Source organism: Anolis carolinensis, unplaced genomic scaffold (genome assembly GCF_035594765.1).
Source record: "Anolis carolinensis isolate JA03-04 unplaced genomic scaffold, rAnoCar3.1.pri scaffold_13, whole genome shotgun sequence".
In the NCBI taxonomy this organism is placed as follows: Eukaryota; Metazoa; Chordata; class Lepidosauria; order Squamata; family Dactyloidae; genus Anolis; species Anolis carolinensis.
The window spans coordinates 13,786,242-13,806,155 of record NW_026943824.1 but is presented as its reverse complement, the minus strand read 5'-3'; the positions used below and the strand labels follow the sequence as shown (position 1 = coordinate 13,806,155).

At 45.0% G+C, this 19,914-nt stretch overlaps 1 protein-coding gene across 5 annotated transcripts in view; it reads left to right on the top strand.

Moving 5' to 3' along the window:
- arhgap17 (Rho GTPase activating protein 17) overlaps window positions 1-19,032 on the top strand; it is a 61,736-nt gene extending 42,704 nt beyond the window's left edge. For 2 of the 5 annotated variants that reach the window (XM_062964672.1, XM_062964673.1), the window contains 4 exons: window positions 4,366-4,623; window positions 8,678-8,853; window positions 10,564-11,157; window positions 18,135-19,032. In XM_062964672.1, coding sequence (XP_062820742.1) covers window positions 4,366-4,623; window positions 8,678-8,853; window positions 10,564-11,157; window positions 18,135-18,298 — 1,192 coding nt within the window. In that variant the 3' untranslated portion in view covers window positions 18,299-19,032. Of the gene's footprint in view, window positions 1-4,365; window positions 4,624-8,677; window positions 8,854-10,563; window positions 11,158-13,217; window positions 13,261-18,134 lie in introns of all 5 variants that reach the window. The other 3 variants (XM_062964676.1, XM_062964675.1, XM_062964674.1) reach the window with 2 other exon arrangements.
- Window positions 19,033-19,914: the final 882 nt, after the last annotated feature.

The window sequence follows — 19,914 nt, the reverse complement described above, 5'->3', positions numbered from 1 at the left end:
ATTAAAAAAGAGGCAAAAACTCACATTTATTGTTGCAGGAAATGCATCTCAGATACAAGGTTATCATCTATATCAGTGGTTCCCAAACTTATTTGGCCTACTGCCCCCTTTCCAGAAAAAATATGAAAAGGGGGCGTGGCTTAGAGGGGTGGGTGAGGCAGGGCTGAGCTTCTATCCCTGTCCTGCGGTGCCTGCCAAGACACAGGGGGTGGGGCTAGAGGAGGGGGCGGGGCCTCTTCCCAAGTGCCTGACGGGGCTGAACCTCTATACCCCGCCCCCGTGTTCTAAAAAGTGCCTCAGGGGAGGTATACAGAGGCTCAGCCCTGTCTCGCGCTCTTGGGAAGAGGCCCCACCCCTAGCCCCGCCCTCTGTGTCCCAACAACCGCCCCAGGAGAGGTATAGAGCAGGGGTCCCCAAACTAAGGCCCGGGGGCCAGATGCGGCCCTCCAAGGCCATTTATCTGGCCCCCGCCCTCAGTTTTAGACTTAGGCTCACTCAAAGTCTGAAATGACTTGAAGGCACAACAACAACAATCCTACTTGATTATCTCATTGGCCAGAAGCTTCCCACTGAAATCTTGATAAGTTTAAAATTATTTTTATTTTTAAATATTGTATTGTTCTTTCATTTACTAATATTGTAAATGAATGATATGGTAATAATATATTATATTGTGTATACATATAATATTGATAATAAATATTATAATGTAATACAATATAATATTTATTTATTATAGTACTGTATTTCTACCCCGCCCTTCTCACCCAATAAGGGACTCAGGGCGGCTAATAACAATAATACAATATAATAATATTGTATAATATAATAATATTAATTATATATCATATATTAAATGTAATATTACTAATAATATTACAGTATAATGGTATAGTACAATATAGTAATATATAATGCTAATATTGTGCTATGCTAATAATATAATATATTGTATGTACTAACAACTTGTAAGCCGCTCTGAGTCCCCCTCATAAATTATTGTTGTTGGGGGGTTTTTTTTGCACTACAAATAAGACATGTGCAGTGAGCTTAGGAATTTGTTCGTTGTTTTTTTCAAATGGTAATTCGGCCTCTCAACAATCTGAGGGACCATGAATCAGCCCTCCACTTAAAAAGTTTCAGGACCCCTGGTATAGAGGCTCAGCCCTTTATCAGGCTCTTGGAAGGAGGCCCCGCCCACTCCTCTAGCTCCGCCCTCTTTGGGTGCTCAGCCCTGTCTCCGACACTTGGGAAGAGGCCCCGCCCCTCCCCTGGCCCCGCCCCCATGTCCTAATAGGTGCCATCACCGCCCCCCTAGATCACTGCAGTGCCCACCAGGGGGCAGTAGCGCCCACTTTGGGAATCACTGATATATATTATATTTTATTGTGTAATACATCTCTGATAAAATAGTTAAGCATAAAAAAGAGATACCTAACTTTGGTAAAAGGGTCCCTAATGTTGACCTTCATTCTTCTGTGTCTATGGCAGCGTTGACTCATAGAATGCCCTTCAATGCAGTTAAGCTACATTATGATACTGCATTATATGGCAGTGTAGACGGGGCCTCAGAGAAAAGCCTCGTAGTGCTCTCTTCTCAAACAAAGAGCAATAAAGCCAGTTTATAACTGCCATATAATGCAGTTAAAATGCATTATATGGCAGTTATATAAAAACAAAGAGGAATAAATACCAGTATATAACTGCTATATAATGCAGTTAAAGTGCATTATGAAAGTCCATCCTAGTGTAGATGGGGCCTCAGAGAGGGATCTTCTCAAACAAAGAGCAAGGAAGACTATTTTTGGGAAGACAGGGGAAGCAGTCTCTCCATGCAGATAGGACTCAAAACACTTTGAACTGCCTAGATCCAAGGTGAAAACAGGAGAGCAGGCCTATGCACCGCAGGGTTCCCTCTGCCCCTCATTGCTCTGTATATCCAGTGTTGATGCTTCTTCACTTCAAGGGAAGGCTTGAATCTTCCATGAGGAGCGAGAGAAAAGGACCTTTAAATGGACAGGGATGTACCTTGCGGCCTAAAACCCAGAGTCCCCCCAGAACCCTTTCCTTAGCTCCTTCTCTCCCCAACAATAACACATTGTAGTTTGTCTTGTCCTGTCACTCACTTTGTCCTAACTGCTCTGGCAGCCGTGTCTGGGATGGGAAAAGGGAGCCCAGAGGACGAGGAACAGCTTTAGTTTGGGCTCTGGCTTAAGGGCCTATGCTGCTTTTGTCTTGGTATCAATGCTATCTGGCCTTCCCTCCTCTGAGCAGAGCGGAAGAGTGTCCATTTCCAAGTGCCTTATGTTTTGCCTTTTTTGTAGCACCTCGTAAGATGGAGACTGCCATCTTGAATGCAAATGGAGCTTAAAATAGTAGCTGTGTTATTCATGCTTTTGCCAGTGTGGGTTGGTCAGGGTTGCGTGTGCTCCGTGGCTCTTCCTCCAAAACAAAAACGCACCCCAAAAATGTGATTTTGCACAATTAGATCATGTAAATGATGCAAGCATGGGCATTTGAAACTCCCTTTGTGCCATTCTGCTTTGAGTGGGAAGGCAAGGGAGGCAGCCTTCCCTGGAAATCTTAAATCATCCTGCTGGGTGAGTCTGAGATGTTGTTTTGTATTTTGCTAACATCTTTTCAGGCTGTATCGTATGCCCGGTACCCAGTTTGGTATTTATTCTGAGGTGTTTCTGAGGAGCACACACAACCCTGCCCTGAGGACATAAACCGCCACAAATGCAGTCCCCTTGGCTCAGTCAGATGCACCGATTAACCATCCCAAAGCATTCAGATTACGACTGAAACCAGAACCCCCTTGGACCACTGAAGATGCCAATGCACATCAATATTAATTGAAAGATTGAATTGGCACCGTTATCCCATTTTTCAATGCATAAATAGCCGCACCCTCATTTTGGGGGTGAGGGGTGGGGTAGCAAATTGGGATTTTTTGTTCCTCACATAATAGTCGCAGTGTTGTTTATGGCTGATTTCCTCCTTCCCTTTCTTTCTTTTTTTCTCTGAAGGCAAAGTGTTTTAAAGACCTGAAATGGAAGCCTCTGGAAGTCAGATCTTCCCTCTTTCCTCCATAGAATCATAGAATAGTAGAGTTGGAAGAGACCTCATGGGCCATCCAGTCCAACCCCCGCTAAGAAGCAGGAAATCGCACTCAAAGCACCCCCGACAGATGGCCATCCAGCCTCTGCTTAAAAGCCTCCAAAGAAGGGGCCTCCACCACAGCCCGGGGGAGAGAGTTCCACTGCTGAACAGCCCTTCTCACAGTGAGGAAGTTTTTCCTGATGTTCAGGTGGAATCTCCTTTCCTGTAGTTTGAAGCCATTGTTCCCTTGTGTCCTAGTCTGCAGGGCAGCAGAACACAAGCTCCCTCCCTCCTCCCTATGACTTCCCTTCACGTATTTGTACATGGCTCTCATGTCTCCTCTCAGCCTTCTCTTCTGCAGGCTAAACATGCCCAGTTCTTTAAGCCGCTCCTCACAGGGCTTGTTCTCCAGACCCTTAATCATTTTAGTCGCCCTCCTCTGGACGCTTTCCAGCTTGTCAACATCTCCCTTCAACTGTGGTGCCCAAAATTGGACACAGTGTGATTCCAGGTAAAGTGGTCTGACCAAGGCAGAATAGAAAAAGGGGGAGCAGGACTTCCCTGGATCTAGACGCTATTCCCCTATTGATGCAGGCCAGAATCCCATTGGCTTTTTTAGCAGCCGCATCACATTGTTGGCTCATGTTTAACTTGTACCCCACGAGGACTCCAAGGTCTTTTTCGCACACACTGCTGTCAAGCCAGGCATCGTCCCCCATTCTGTATCTTTGATTTCCATTTTTCTGCTGAAGTGAAGTATCTTGCGTTTGTCCCTGTTGAACTTCATTTTGTTAGTTTCGGCCCATCTCTCTAGTCTGTCAAGATCGTTTTGAATTCTGCTCCAAGAGCTCCAAAGAGCTCCATTTCAGATTTTGTAAACTGCCTTGCCTTCGGGGAAAGAAAAAAAGAAGGCAGTTCATTTATTCGTTTTTTAAAAAGGAGAATCAAAGGCAAGGTATTTTTTGCACTGCGTAATAGTCGCACCCCTTTTTTCGTTCAAAAAAAGGGAGAAAATGCGACTATAATGTGATGAAATACAGCATTCCATTTTATTCCAACATTCATGGTAGAAATTGGTGCTAAATAGCCACCTCCCCTTACCTGCGTGACTGAGCCAAGGGCCATGGCCTGCCTTTGGCCTCGCAGTGCCCGAAACGGACCGAGCGGTGACTCCCTCGGGATGATCCCTTTGTCCGATTCCCCTTGTCTCTCTGTGTAGCTGGTCTGCATGGTGTCTCTCTCTCCTCTCTTTCTCCTTCGTAGCTTCGGTGTCAAGGTCATGGACTTCCCGGCGGCGAACCCCCGGAGGGGAGGCACCGTCAATAGGAAGCACACGGCCCCTGCTTTCCACCCGCCCCTCCCGCCCACCGAGGCCATGGCAGTGGCGCAGGCCGGGACGGAGCAGCCCCCGTCGGGTGTGGGGTCTGAACCCAGCCCCTTGGGTGGCCCTACCTCCACCCATGTCCCCCTTTCTGACCTGTTCGCAGAGCAGCCCCAAGGCCAAGGCATGGAGGAGAGCAGGTAAGAGGGACGGCATCCCAAAGGAAAAGGTTCAGCCGAAGAGGATGTACAACCGAAGCCTCTGAAGGCACCAAGCTCACCTTCCGATTCCCCTCTGGGCAAGAGGCGCTCCATAAATCAACCTCCAAGACAGATGTATAAGTCTAGAAATGTTAGTCAACAGGGCCAACTTGCCAGGCCAATGTAAACACCGCACCTTAAAGAAGGAACCATTCTTTGAATGATGAAAAAAGAGCTTAGCCCATCTTGGGAAAAGGAAATAGAGCGCTAGCCCCTTCCTTCTGCTCCCGCTTTCCTTTTCAACTATCTCTGGTCCCATAGGAAGACCACCCTACGCTACTTGTGTCCAGGGTCACAAACCATACTGATCTCTGATCCCTAGGAAGACCTTTTACATCCTTTCTCTCACAGAATGTGGGCCTTTGAGCATCATTGCAGGCTGATAAACCTCGCAGCTCCTGCCACGTGGTCACTGCACATCCCTGTGTCCATTTGTCAGTGTCATGGCCACTATGCATGGGATTTATTTATTTATTTATTTACAGCATTTATATTCCGCCCTTCTCACCCCGAAGGGGACTCAGGGCAGATCACATTACACATATAGGCAAACATTCAATGCCTTTTTAACATAGAACAAAGACAAGACAAACACAGGCTCCGAGCAGGCCTCGAACTCATGACCTCCTGGTCAGAGTGATTCATTGCAGCTGGTTGCAGCTGGCTGCTCTTCCAGCCTGCGCCACAGCCCGGGCCTAATGTCATAAGCGAATGGCTTTTGGTTATGACAGATCCCCTGAAGTGTCGCTGGTGCTTCCCACTCTATGAAATGACCCCCGACCTGTCCACAACGCATATCAAAATCCATAATTTTTGCCTCCAAATCTCCCTCAATTTATAAACGGGATCAAATTACACATGAGTCTATATGACAGTATAGAGGAGTGGCCTCGCAAGACACTCCAGCCACCCTGCAGCACCGAGCTGGATCCCTGGGCTTGTCCTAGAAGGACCCCATCTTTCTTCCATCCGCCCAAACTGAATGCAGTGCCACTTGCGGACAATGATTCTACTTCTTCTTCACTTGGAGAAGCCAAGTTAAATGTCCCATCCAGGACCTCTTTGCCTTGTCTGTCTTGTGCATAAATGGCATAGCATTCTGTGTCCCCCTCTTTGTTTGCTTAGTCCTTGCTTTAGTGTTAAAACGTTGGTTCGTGTTGAAGGAGATGGAAGCCAAGTGAGGGGCTTGGCTTTGGGTTTGTTTGGCTTCCGACTCTCTTCTATGTGCAAAGTGAAATGTGTAACCCTGAGTAACAACCCCTTTGTACTGACACAATCATAATGGCAATAATAATAATAATAATAATAATAATAATAATAATAATAATAATAATAATAATGACACTGGTCTCCCCCTTTATCCAGTGAAACGTAAAAAGGAAAGTATGGTATATAATCTGGTATATAATATGTAAGTACTATGTTAGGTAAAGGTTTTCCCCTGACGTTAAGTCCAGTCGTGACCGACTCTGGGGGTTGGTGCTCATCTCCATTTCTAAGCCAAAGAGCCAGCGTTGTCCGTAGACACCTCCAAGGTCATGTGGCCATAGGCATGACTGCATGGAGTGCCGTTACCTTCCCGCCAGAGCAGTATCTATTGATCTACTCACATTTGCATGTTTTCGAACTGCTAGGTTGGCAGAAGCTGGAGCTAACAGCAGGCGCTCACTCCGCTCCCCGGGTTTGAACCTGGGACCTTTCTGTCTGCAAGTTCAGCAGCTCAGCACTTTAACACACTGAGCCACTGGAGGCTTCTAGCTTATCCTATACCAATGATGGGCAACCTTTTGCTCTTGGTGTGTCAAAATTCACCAAAAAACCTATCATGACTTGGGTGGTGTGTCACTTTGCGAAAAAACCCATAATTTCGCAATATGTATAATTTAAATAACAAAAATATATAATTATAATATATAACTGTATTTAATAAATCAAAACTATTTACTACCATTATTTCCATGTACAACAATCTATGGTACCCCTTGCAGTTTCCACGCTGATTTCTCTCTATTCTAGTTTCAATGTAGTCATGAATAATGAATAATATAATAATATAATAGTAATAATTACTATTACTATTATTATACTAACATCAATCTAAACTGGATTTTAATAGAAACAGTGGTAGATCATAGCCCCGTCCCTATGGAATCTCTTACATCTACTAGTAGTATATATAGCAACGAATACTTTACCACTAGTAGACGTAAGAGATTCCATAGGGACGGAGCTATGATCTACCACTGTTTCTATTAAAATCCAGTTTAGATTGATGTTAGTACGACACCATAATCCCCTTCTTTTGCAGCTTGGATAACAGTGCCACTAAAATTTGTTTATATAGAGCAGGGGTCCCCAAACTTTTTATATAGGGGGCCAGTTCACGGCTCCGCAGGCCGTTGGAGGGCCAGACTATAGTTTTACAAAAACTGTGAACAAATTCCAATGCCCACTGCACATACCTTATTTTGAAGTAAACAAACAAAACAGGAACAAATACAGCCTCAATGTTAATAATAATCATCATCATATCATCACCATTATCATAATAAAAATAATAAAGAGGGTTGGAAGAGACCCCTTGGGCCATTTAATCCAACCCCCTTCTGCCTTTGTGCTCCAAAGCACAAGAAAAGCACCCCTGACCGATGGACTCCCAGCTTCAATATTGTTAATAATAATAATAATAATAATAATAATAATAATAATAATAATAATAATAATAATAATACATCACACAGTCCTAAACGCTTGGGAAGTGTTTGACTTATGATTTTGTGATATGAAATCCAGCATGTCTATCTTGTTTGCTCTGTTATACTGTGTCTTTGTGTCAATTATTATTATTATTGTTATTATTATTATTACTATTTATCCACCACTGCGGGGGCCGGATAAATGGCTTCGATGGGCCACATGTGGCCCCCGGGCCTTAGTTTGGGGACCCCTGATATAGAGGATATTACATTACTAACATAGTACTTACATATTATATACCAGACTAGCTGTGCCCGGCCACACGTTGCTGTGGCGAAGTATGGTGGTATGGGAAATAAAGTATTGAGGAATAGGTGGTAGTTAAGGTAAAGGGTAAAGGTGTAGAGTCCAGATAATCCAGTTAAAGCAGATAATATAAGATTATATGGGTTATACAGCTGTGTGGAAGGGCCTTGAGTCTACACTGCCATCTAATCCAGTTAAAATCTGATAATCTGTATTTTATAGGCAGTGTGGAAGAGGCCTAAGTGAGGCCTAACTCTGCCTGTCCCCTGGGTGAGTGGGTTGCTAGGAGACCAAGTGGGTGGAGCTTAGCCTTCTAAGCAATTGGATAAAAACAATTATTCCTCTCCCTCTAATTAGGACTTCATTTTTCTTTTCTTTTTGTTGTATCAACCTAGAGGCATGGATGTTGGGTTGTGTTGTCAATTTTCGAGGTTGTGGGGTGTTTAGTTTTGTTGTTTTGGCGGTCGCCAGGATTCCATTACTCTTTTATATATATAGATTATATACCATACTTTCCTTTTTATGTTTCACTGTAGATTATAGACATCTGTGTGTTTAGTAACTCCCCCTTTATCCACCCAACTTCTGATACATGCCGGCCTTGAAAGATACCTGTGGGAACCCGCAACTCAGAAGGCTGTTGATCTCCTTGAGCAGAGTCTCCCAAATAATAGGTCAAAGGGTCAAAAGCACTCACCTGAGTCTCAAATTATTATTATCATGAATGGCATCATCATTATTTACATGCCACCTTCCCCTCCAAGGATGCTTATAAACTAAAGGGATTATTGCAATATAATCTAAATTTATATGAAAAGTCGACAGTGAAAGAGAATAGTGGCATTGCTGTTAGAAGACCCGATTGATTGTCTCCTCTTGAGGCTCAGTTTGGGATTTCTTGCTGTGTTGAATGAGGCCTCCCCATGGTATTCCTAGGCCGGCCTTTTGGAGCGGTGGCCTCACCTTCTGCCTTCCTTCAACTTCTTTACAGCGCTTCAAAGTTGAAGGAGCCAACGCCCTCCACCACTCCTCCCCCCACGAGGAACGGGGGCCACGGGGGTCCTGTCTCAGGCCATCTGCAGCCAGCCGGCAGCACCGTCCAGCTCTCGGTCGGGCAGAACCATGCCTCCACCGCTGCTGGGCCCAGTCCACACGCCGTCAGGAGAGGTGAGTCCTTGACCTAGACCTAGATTTCTTGGCAAAAAAGTAGTATTATGATTGTAGGGATGGAAATATCACCAGACTGGAACATGAAGCAACACACCTGACTGGCTTAGATCTCCATGCTAATCCTCCAGTGACCTCTTGGGGCAATAGTTGGCGATCCTGTAATGGGAACCATCCTGTAAAATGTGTCTTTGTGTGTGTGTGTAAATTCACTTTTATTATAGACTAGCTTGGGGACCCGGCGGTGCCCGGGTCATTTGAGAAAGGCAATGTTTGCCTGTGTTTCAAGTGTAGTCTCGATCCAATGTCAGCTGGGGTGAGTGAGTGTGGGTGAAATACAACTCCCATATGGAAGTCTATCATCCATGGTCCATCCCACACCAAGCAACTCCAGGATGTATAGTAGGTCATGGGGACTGTATGTGTTGTGCCTGTTAGAGTGAGTAGGCTGAAGCCTGTTGGCGGTGCCCGGGTCATTTGAGAAAGGCAATGTTTGCCTGTGTTTCAAGTGTAGTCTCGATCCAATGTCAGCTGGGGTGAGTGAGTGTGGGTGAAATACAACTCCCATATGGAAGTCTATCATCCATGGTCCATCCCACTCCAAGCAATGCCAGGATGTATAGTAGGTCATGGGGACTGCATGTGTCATGCCTGTTAGAGTGAGTAGGTTGAAGCCTGTTGGTGGTAGTTTTTTGCCTCAGTGAGGGAAAAAAGTACCACCAACGTAGGGAAAAAACTCAGGGGGGTGGGTAAGGTGGGGAGTAAAAATTTTCATAAAGAGACACAAAACCATCCTTAAAAGGAAAGATTAAAAAGATAGTCATTATTGAAGTGCTCATTCATTGGAGGTGAACTATAAATCCCAGTACCCACTACTCTGAAACTTCCAGGCCAATTCCTCTCCGAAACCCACCAGTAGTCAAATCTGGGCATATCGGATCTGCATGGCAAGTTTGGCCGAGAGCCATCATTGTTTGGGTTCATAGCATTCTGGGTGTAGGTGAACTACGACTCCTCTAAATTCTCCAGTAGGAGTGACCAGGGCCGTAGCCAGAAAAAAATTTCGGGGGGGGGGGGTTGAAAATTTCGGGGGGGGGGGGTTTAACCCCTAGCACACACCCCTCCCCGCTACAAACCTGTCAATATCTGCTTGAGATAGTGCCTGGAGGGACTCTTAATGTTTTGTGTCTCATAGACTTAGCATGGGGATTTGGTTAACCAGTTAAAATTCATGAGTAAACCAGGTTTTTTTTTATAACCTGAAAAATTTCGGGGGGGGGGTTGAACCCCTAAAACCGCCCCCTCGCTACAGACCTGGGAGTGACAGTGGTCTGACTTGATGCAGGGTGAACTACAACTTCCACCATGTGCAGTTAATCCCCAAAGTCCTCCAGTAAGTTTAGTTGTAGCTCAATTCTTCTCTGTTCTGCAGAGAGATTTGAAAGAGAAGGGCAGTGGGCGGGGCCATGCAAATTCCACAGCAATGGAGAACCCTGGGATGCCTGTCTGTGGTGGAAGAAAAAGCAAAATCTAGAAGAAATGGTCCCCAAATGAAAGCATTCCTTGGGTGGTGGGCCGTAGCATTTGGGGTTGTTTGCACAGTTGGCTATGTTGGGTGTGTGTGCCAATTTTGGTCCAGATCCGAACGGTCTTTTTACTGGGGGCTGCTAATGGGAGCTCTTTCTTTCTGTGTTTGTTTCTTTCTTACAGCAGTGAAGAAGCCGGCCCCTGCCCCACCGAAGCCGGCCAACCCGCCTCCCGTCCAGCCGGGGAACCCAAGCGCCCCTTTGGCCCCGCAGCCGCCCTCGGTGTCCCCTAAGCCCCCCGCCAGGAGCCCTTCTCCGCCCTCCCAGGCCTCCTCCGCCCCCCGGCGCTACTCTAGCAGCCTCTCCCCCATCCAGGCCCCCAGCCACCCACCTCCGCAGCCCCCCACACAAGCGGGGACCCCCCCTCTGCAGCCAAAGGCCAGCCCCTCGCCCTCCAACACGGAGCCTGGGCTGGAGCAGCAGAGGCAGCCCTCTCCCCCGCCACGCACCCCGAGCCCCCCAGACACGCCGCCCCTGCCCCTTGAGAAGCAGAGCGCAGGCTCCCCACCTTCAGGGCCAGCGCTCCCTTCCCAGGACACTCCGGCCGCCCAGTCACCGCCCCCCATGCCTCAGGGGGGCACCTTGCCTCGGCTGCGGCCCGTGCCCAAGCCCCGCAACCGACCCAGCGTGCCCCCGCCGCCTCACCCCCCGGCCCCAGCGCCACAAGAGGGCTCTGTGCTGCCGGGACCCCCTTCCACCGCCTCCCGCATCGTGACCGGTAAGAGCTTTTTCAAGGCATTGCACGATGGGGCAGGTCTGCTAGGAGTCGGGGCCTGGTTGGAGTGTGCAGAAGAGCCCATAAGCCTTAGCCAATTTGATCAATATCCAGGAATACTGGGAGTTAAATGGCCAAAATGTCTGGAAGACCCCAGTTTGGGCCCATCTGTACTGACCTTTCAATGCAGTTTGACGCTAGCTAGACAATGATTAATAATACAGTAGAGTCTCACTTATCCAAGCTAAATAGGCCGGCAGAACCTTGGATAAGCAAATATCTTGGATAATAAGGAGAGATTTATTTATTTTTTCGTGTCAGGAGCAACCGGAATTGCTTCTGGATTCGGCCGGGCTGTGGCGCAGTTAGCTAGTAACCAGCTGCAATAAATCACTACTGACCGAGAGGTCATGAGTTCGAAGCTCGGGTCGGGTTAAGCCCCCGACCATTAAATAGCCCGGCTTGCTGTTGACCTATGCAGCCCCGAAAGACAGTTGCATCTTTCAATTAGGGAAATTTAGGTATGCTTTATGCAAAACACAAGGAAAGGAATGAGGAAGTACAGCCACTAGTGGACAAACAGCCACTAGTGGACAAACAGCTCCCCCTGTGGCCGGAATCGTGAAGCCGGAAAAAAATGTTAAATGCCTCTGTGTCTGTCTATATATGTTGTTTGTCTGTTGGCATTGAATGTTTGCCATTCAATGGTGAGAAGGGCAGAATATAAATACTGTAAATAAATAAATAAATAAATATTTAGAGAATTGGCCGTCTGCAAGGACGTTGCCCAGGGGACGCCCGGATGTTTTGATGTTTTACCATCCTTGTGGGAGGCTTCTCTCATGTCCCTGCATGGAGCTGGAGCTGAAAGAGGGAGCTCACCCGCACTCTCCCCAGGTGGGATTCGAACCTGGCAGCTTTCAGGTCAGCAACCCAACCTTCAAGTCACAAGGCTTTTATCCCCTAGGCCACCGGAGGCTCCTATAAGGAGAGATTAAGGAAAAGCCTCTTAAACATCAAATTAGGTTATGATTTTACAAATTAAGCACCAAAACATCATGTTATACAACAAATTTGACAAAAAAGTAGTTCAATACGCAGCAATGTTATGTTGTAATTACTGTATTTACGAATTTAGCACCAAAATATCACGATATATTGAAAACATTGACTGCAAAAATGGCTTGGATAATCCAGAAACTTGGATAAGCGAGACTTGGATAAGTGAGACTCTACTGTAATTATATTATTACATCAATTTATTATTGCTACTATTACCCACCTCTTCCTACGGCAGTGGGCTAAACAAAACTCATAATGTGCCCCAGTGGTTTGTGTCATTTCCATCCAGTCCTGAAACTGGTTTCAGGATTTCTTGCACATCAAAGCCCACTATCTTCAATTCGAGTAATGTTATGTTGTAATTACTGTATTTACGAATTTAGCACCAAAATATCATGATATATTGAAAACATTTGACTGCAAAAACGGCTTGGATTATCCAGAACCTTGGATAAGTGAAGCTTGGATAAGTGAGACTCTATTATAATTATATTATTACATCAATTTAATATTGCTACTATTACCCACCTCTTCCTGTGGCAGTGGGCTAAACAAAACTCATAATGTGCCCCAGTGGTTTGTGTCCTGAAACTGGTTTCAGGATTCCTTGCACATCAAAGCCCACTATCCTCAATTCGAGTTTGGAACTGCCTTAAATGATCAGTGTAGCCATTCCCTTTAGTGCAGATTGCTGGTTAGCAAAGCAAATACGTGGTTGAGGACCTTATTGGGCACTGGTTTGACTTCCTTGCTGTTTATTAAGCTGGATTCTGTGTGCTTTTAATGGGACTTGTGGTGAGAAAGCATAAATACTTCCTGGGCTTTTAGGCCGAAGGGATGCATGCCCGCAATTTAATGGTACCAGAGCTCTAATGCGTTGGCCTCAATCCTACAATCCTTATTGAAGCTTCGCCGGCAAATAACCCTTTGAATCCCCTCTAGGTGGTAAGCGCCGTGTGCGAGTAACCCATTCTAACTGAGAATTTTATTAAACAATCTAGATGTTTGACCTGCGTTATTCAGCAGGAACTGAGAGTGGAAATGGTAAGGAGGCCCCCCGATTGGCCGGACCCTCGTCTTGTGTGTGAACGCGAAGGAATCACGGGCGCCGCTTGGCCGCGCACTAACCGGGCTCCATTAACACGGCTTGGCGCTTGCCCTTCCGAACTAATCCTGCATGCGGGAGGAGAGGGGGGCTCCTTTGGGTTCCCCCTCACCCCAAACCCTAACACATTGGGGGGGGGGGGATGCGCCCAGAGAGACACCCTTATTTGGGACAGCTCTTTAAAGTCCCATTCCAGGTTCAAATCTCTACTTTATAGACGTCTTTGTTGTTTCAAGATATTAAACATGACACTTGTGAATGCCTCTTCCTCTCCCCAATTAATAATAATAATAATAATAATAATAATAATAATTGACAAAATCACGATCTGCCAACTGCAAAAGGCCACCCTACTGGGATCTGCACGCATCATCCGAAAATACATCACACAGTCCTAGACACTTGGGAAGTGTTCAACTTGTGATTTTGTGACATGAAATCCAGCATATCTATCTTGTTTGCTGTGTCATAATAAAATAATAATTCAAAGACTCTGGCAGAAACCAGTGCAGGTGGTCCTGGTGGTGATCGGCACATTGGGTGCTATGCCAAAAGATCTCAGCCGGCATTTGGAAACAATAGGCATTGACAAAATTACGATCTGCCAACACCAAAAGGCCACCCTACTGGGATCTGCGCACATCATCCGAAAATACATCACACAGTCCTAGATACTTGGGAAGTGTTCGACTTGGGATTTTGTGATACGAAATCCAGCATATCTATCTTGTTTGCTGTGTCATAATAAAATAACAATAATAATAATTTGGTGGTCCAGGAGCCCCTGATGGCGCAGCAGGTTAAACCGCTAAGCTGCTGAACTTGCTGACTGAAAGGTCGGTGGTTCGAATCCAGGGAGCAGGGTGAGCTCCCGCTGTTAGTCCCAGCTTCTGCCAACCTAGCAGTTTGAAACCATGCAAATGTGAGTAGATCAATAGGTACTGCTCTGGTGGGAAGGTAACGGTGCTCCATGTCGTCATGCTGGCCACATGACCTTGGAGGTGTCTACAGACAATGCCGGCTCATCAGCTTAGAAATGGAGATGAGCAACAGCCCCCTAGACTTAATGTCAGGGGAAAACCTTTACCTTTTACTTGGTCGTCCAAGCAATTAAATATGACACTTGTGAATGCCTCCTACCCTCCCCAATAAATAATAATACTAATTTTGTTACTTATTACCTGCCTCTCCCTACAGACAATTATAACACCATTAAAATGTGTATCATAATTCACACAAGACCAGATCTATTATTATTATTATTATTATTATTATTATTATTATTATTATTATTATTATTCTCTTTTTGTCTCGACTAGATTGAGACACAAAGGGGCTTCCCGTCTCTTTCTCCGTCTTTTGCCAGGGTTGGTTTGTGGGAGGATCTGTCTCTGAAGGAAATCAATTGCCAGTTTCTACAGTTAGTCCTATGCAGTTGATGGGGTTAGAAGAGGCATGGGCAAACTTGGGCCCTCCAGGTGTTTTGGACTTCAACTCCCACAATTCCTAACAGCCTACCGGCTGTTAGGAATTGTGGGAGTTGAAGTCCAAAACACCTGGAGGGCCCAAGTTTGCCCTTGCCTGAGTTAGAGGTCCTTTATTTATTTACGTACTCATTGGATTGGGTAAACAAGGCCTCCATGTTTGTGAGCACAAGTCCTTTGTGTTTGTGGGTGTCGTGCATTGACATCAAGCCGTCGCATATGTCCTGTATGGTCAGAAGTCTCGTCCTGCTTCTTTGTCATTTTGTGGTGGACAATTATCATATCTCTTTTAATATATCCAACTGGGCCCACTTCCAGGTACCAGCCGGGTCGCCATCCACACATGGCCCAGTTTGTGACTCTATAAACCAGAATCCCCTCCTATGAGAAGGAACATTCCCCTCTTCTCATGGACCGGGGAAGTCCCATCAGTTGGTAAAATAACAACAACAACAATGAGCAAAGTCTGTTAGAACAAACATCCTCTTCTTTCATGGATTGGGCAGTTCCCTTGATTGGCTTTCCCTTTGAAATAATAGTAATAGTAACAACATGCCCTGTTTCCCTGAAAATAAGACATCCCCAGAAAATAAGACCTAGTAGAGGTTTTGCTGAATTGCTAAATATAAGGCCTCCCCCGAAAGTAAGACCTAGTAAAGTTTTCGTTTGGAAACATGCAGGGTTGGTAAATGTACATACCATAGATTGTTGTACATGGAAATAAAGGTAGTAACAAGAAATAATAATAATATAATATAATAACTTTATCCTTGTATCCCACCTCCATCTCCCAGAAGGGACTCAGGGCAGCTTACACAGGGACAAGCCAAACAACAACAGCATAAATTTACATACAAACAGAAATTTAAAACAGTAATTTTAAAACAGTAAAGCAATCTATATATATAAAAGGGTAATGAAATTTCGGCCTAGGACAAAACAACAAAACTACACATCCCAGAAACACTAAACTTGGCAGCACAACCCCTCATCCATGCCTCTACATTCATACAACAAAACGTTCCAGCTACTCCAGAGAATGGCGAGGCTTTGAGACTGCAAGGCTATTCACTGCTATTCCACCTGGCCAACAAAGGATTCCCATAAGCCACAGCAACGCGTGGCTGGGCACAGCTAGTAAAATATAATATAGAAATTCTTGAAAGGATTCACAGTTTGGTGATGCTGTTTGGTGATGACAACTACTGTACAGTAGATAATAAATTTTCATTTTTAAAAATTCAACCATAAATATGAATTCGTCTTTGTGGAAAAATAAGACATCCCCTGAAAATAAGACCTCGCACATCTTTGGGAGCCAAAATTAATATAAGACACTGTCTTATTTCCGGGGAAATAGGGTAGTAAGAACTGCACAACAACAATGAGCAAAGTCTATTAGAATTAACACTCTTCTCCTTTCGTGGACCACACAGCTCATGTGGTTAACTTTCCCTTGGGAATATAATAATAATAATAATATATTCCCAAGATTGAACTGCAAAGACACTGGCAGAAACCAGTGCAGGTGGTCCCGGTGGTGATCGGCACATTGGGTGCCGTGCCAAAAGATCTTAGCCGGCATTTGGAAACAATTACGATCTGCCAGCTGCAAAAGGCCATCCGACTGGGATCTGCATGCATCATCCGAAAATACATCACACAGTCCCAGACACTTGGGAAGTGTTCGACTTGTGATTTTGTGATATGAAATCCAGCATATCTATCTTGTTTGCTGTGACATAATATAATAATAATAATAATAATAATAATAATAATAATAATAATAATAATAATAATAATAGAGTGTGGCTCTCACAACATTAAAAACAGTTCCTTGACTCAAGCCACAAGGAGGGGCAGGTAATAACTTGTTGTTGTTGTTGTTTTCAACTTTTGAATCCTCGATGAGTTTCCAGGACTTTGTGCCCAGAATAAATTTTTTTTCCTCTTAGCAGATCTGAAAAAAACACTTTTAGAAAAAAAGGGGGGTGCGACTATTACGTGATGAAAAAATAATCTGCCTTTGATTCTATGGTTTCTGGTTTTTAATTTTTTTAAAAAAGAGGGGTTTTCCAAATGCACATTTTCAAAGGCATGGCCTGGTTGGCCTTGTCTCTGCAAGGGAAATGTGTCCTTTCCATGGATGCATGTTCCCCATATTTCACACCATAATAGTTGCGTCTCTTTTTAAAAAATTCCATCCTTCTTTCTCCAAAGGCAAGTCCAGTTACAAAATATGAAATGGAGCTTTTTGGAGGAAGGATGAATGCCCGTTTCAGGTTTTTTCAATTGTCTTAAGGCCTCGGAAAAAGCGGGAAGAAGGTTTCCCCATTTTTCCTTTCTTCCTCCCTCTTTTTCTGAAGGCAAGGCAGTTTACAAAATTGGAAAGGAGGAAGGAGGGAAGAGCGGAGCTCCAGAGACCCCAATTTCATAGTTTTTAAACTGCCTTGAGGCCTTCGGAGAAAGACAGGAGGGAAGGAAGGAAGGAAAGAAGCTGGGATTGCCCCAGTTGGCTCTGCGACTATTATGCGAGGAATACAAAATCCCCATCTTGTCATCCCTCTAAAACGGGGCTGCGACTACAGTAGAGTCTCACTTATCCAACATAAACGGGCCGGCAGAACATTGGATAAGCGAATATCTTGGATAATAAGGAGGGATTAAGGAAAAGCCTATTAAACATCAAATTAGGTTATGATTTTACAAATTAAGCACCAAAACATCATTGTCATGATCTCCAATCTTTGACATCTCTGGTCGGCTGACAAAGAACAGATGCCAGCCATAAAACGGGCCAGCCATAAAACCCCAATTACCCTCTGGTATGTGAGAGCCCCTATATAAATGGGCCAAAGAGAAGGTTCTGCTATTCTGTACAGTAAAACCTGTTGGAATCTACCAGCGTGTGTCTTGATGCTTTTTCTGAAGGAAGACTGACCCACAGCACAACGGGGTGAAGAGAACCCAACAATCATGTTATGCAACAAATTTGACAGAAAAAGTAGTTCAATACACAGTACGTAGTAATTGCTGCTTTTACAAATTTAGTGCCAAAACTTCACAATGTACTGAAAACATTGACTGCAAAAACACTGACCACTAAAAGGCAGACTGCGTTGGATAATCCAGAACGTTGGATAAGCGAATGTTGGATAAGTGAGACTCTACTGTATTATGTGAAGAATACAAAATCCCCATCTTGTCATCACTCCAAAACGGGGCTGCGACTATTATGTGATGAAATAACGCCTAATAGTTGCAAAGACGTACACGTATGTCTTTGTGTTTTATGTTTTTCTGCTTTCTCCTCCTCCTCTCCTGTGCAGACTCCAGCCCCAGTGTCCCAGATCCATTGCCACGAGGCCTTTCCGCTGCGGAGCCTCCGACCCCCACGGGACTTGTGACGTTGCCTCTGCCGCCTCCGAGTTCGAATCCCCACAACCACCTTGTGCTGGATGTCGACCGCGACACGGAAAGCACCGCCCTGTAAAAGAACGGAAATGCTCCGGGATGGAGGCGGCTGAGGCCTAACAGCGAGAACCTTTTGTAAAGAAGATTATGGCATTATCTGTCCGTATCCGGTTTGGTGACCTGTGCCTTGACGGCGAGGCCGAAGCTACGCCTTTCGGGAGCCTCACTGCTGCTGTTGCAACCAAGATGGTGTTCTGCGCCAAAAAAAGAAAGAAAGAAGAGAAAACAAACCCAAGAGAATCCAAAGCAATGCATGTTGTTAACCCTGGAAGTAACCTCTCTCTGGAACTTCTTCCTCCTCCTTCGCTCTGGCCTCCGACATGCTGCAGACTTCTTTCTGTTGTTGTTGTTAAAACTATGAACCAAAAAAGCAAAAAAGATACTCTTGCCGCCAGCCCTGCGGAGCGGGACTGCTGGTTATCGGTCTCTCCTCCCGACAGCGGATGTTCTCCTTGTGCCTTGAAGGAAACAAAGCTTTTTTTTCTCTCTCTAACCATTTCAGCACTAGGCGCTCTCTCTTGTTTTTTTCTTAAAGTATTATTTACCTCTTTTTTTGTTTTTCCCCCATAGTTATTTGTATTTACCTCCCTGTTTTGTTTGTTTTTCTTTAACGGCCGGTTAGACAGTGGCTATCAAGCTAGAAAAACTTTCCGGAGGAGGGGGGGAACAAATGTGTATTTGCTTCCGGTTGTTGAAATCGGGAAGTGATTTTGAGCCTCTGCTCTGAGTAAAAACCCACCTCACTTTCGGAAATGGCTTGGAAAAGTACATTCATTGTCATCGCGGCGGCCTAAACCCAATGGCCAGCCCTGGGTCCAGTTGGTTCATTGGGTTTTGTGTAAGAAGTATCCATCGTTCTGCAGCAAAATCAATAGGTCTCATTCGCAATGGGCCTTATTTCCTCACTCTCAAGGGGGATTTTGACCTTTGCTTCCATCCAGAAGGGCTGCCTTAATAGGGAATAAGTGGTATTTGAAGCCTCTCGGATCATAGAGGAAGGTACCCCATGGGTTATGTAGTCTAGCCTCATTCTGCCCAATGGAGGACATCCCAAGCAGACATCCATTCCAAAGGGTTTAAACAGCTTATTTTCAATAGTTCCATTTTATTGTTTGCATATTTTTGGTTATACAGTAAATTACATTGGGTTTTATTAGGAGCCATTTTGATCATGATGATGATGATGATGATGATAATAATATTATCCTACTACTATAGGTATTGGAGCCCCAGTGGCAAAGTGTGTTAAAGCACTGAGCTGCTGAACTTGCAGACCGAAAGGTCCCAGGTTTAAATCCAGGGAGCGGAGTGAGCGCCCGCTGTTAGCTCCAGCTTCTGCCAAGTTAGCAGTTCAAAAACATGCCAATGTGAGTAGATCAATAGGTACCGCTCTGGTGGGAAGGTAATGGCGCTCCATGCAGTCATGCTGGTTACATGACCTTGGAGGTGTCTACAGACAACGCTGGCTCTTCGTCTTAGAAATGGAGATGAGCACCAACCTCCAGAGTCAGACAAGACTGGACTTAATGTCAGGGGAAACCTCCATATACTCCAGTTCAGTATGGATTTTAAACAGCTTTGTCGAAGGGGCCTCATATAATCCCGTTCTAAGCAGATAATATAAGATTATAAATA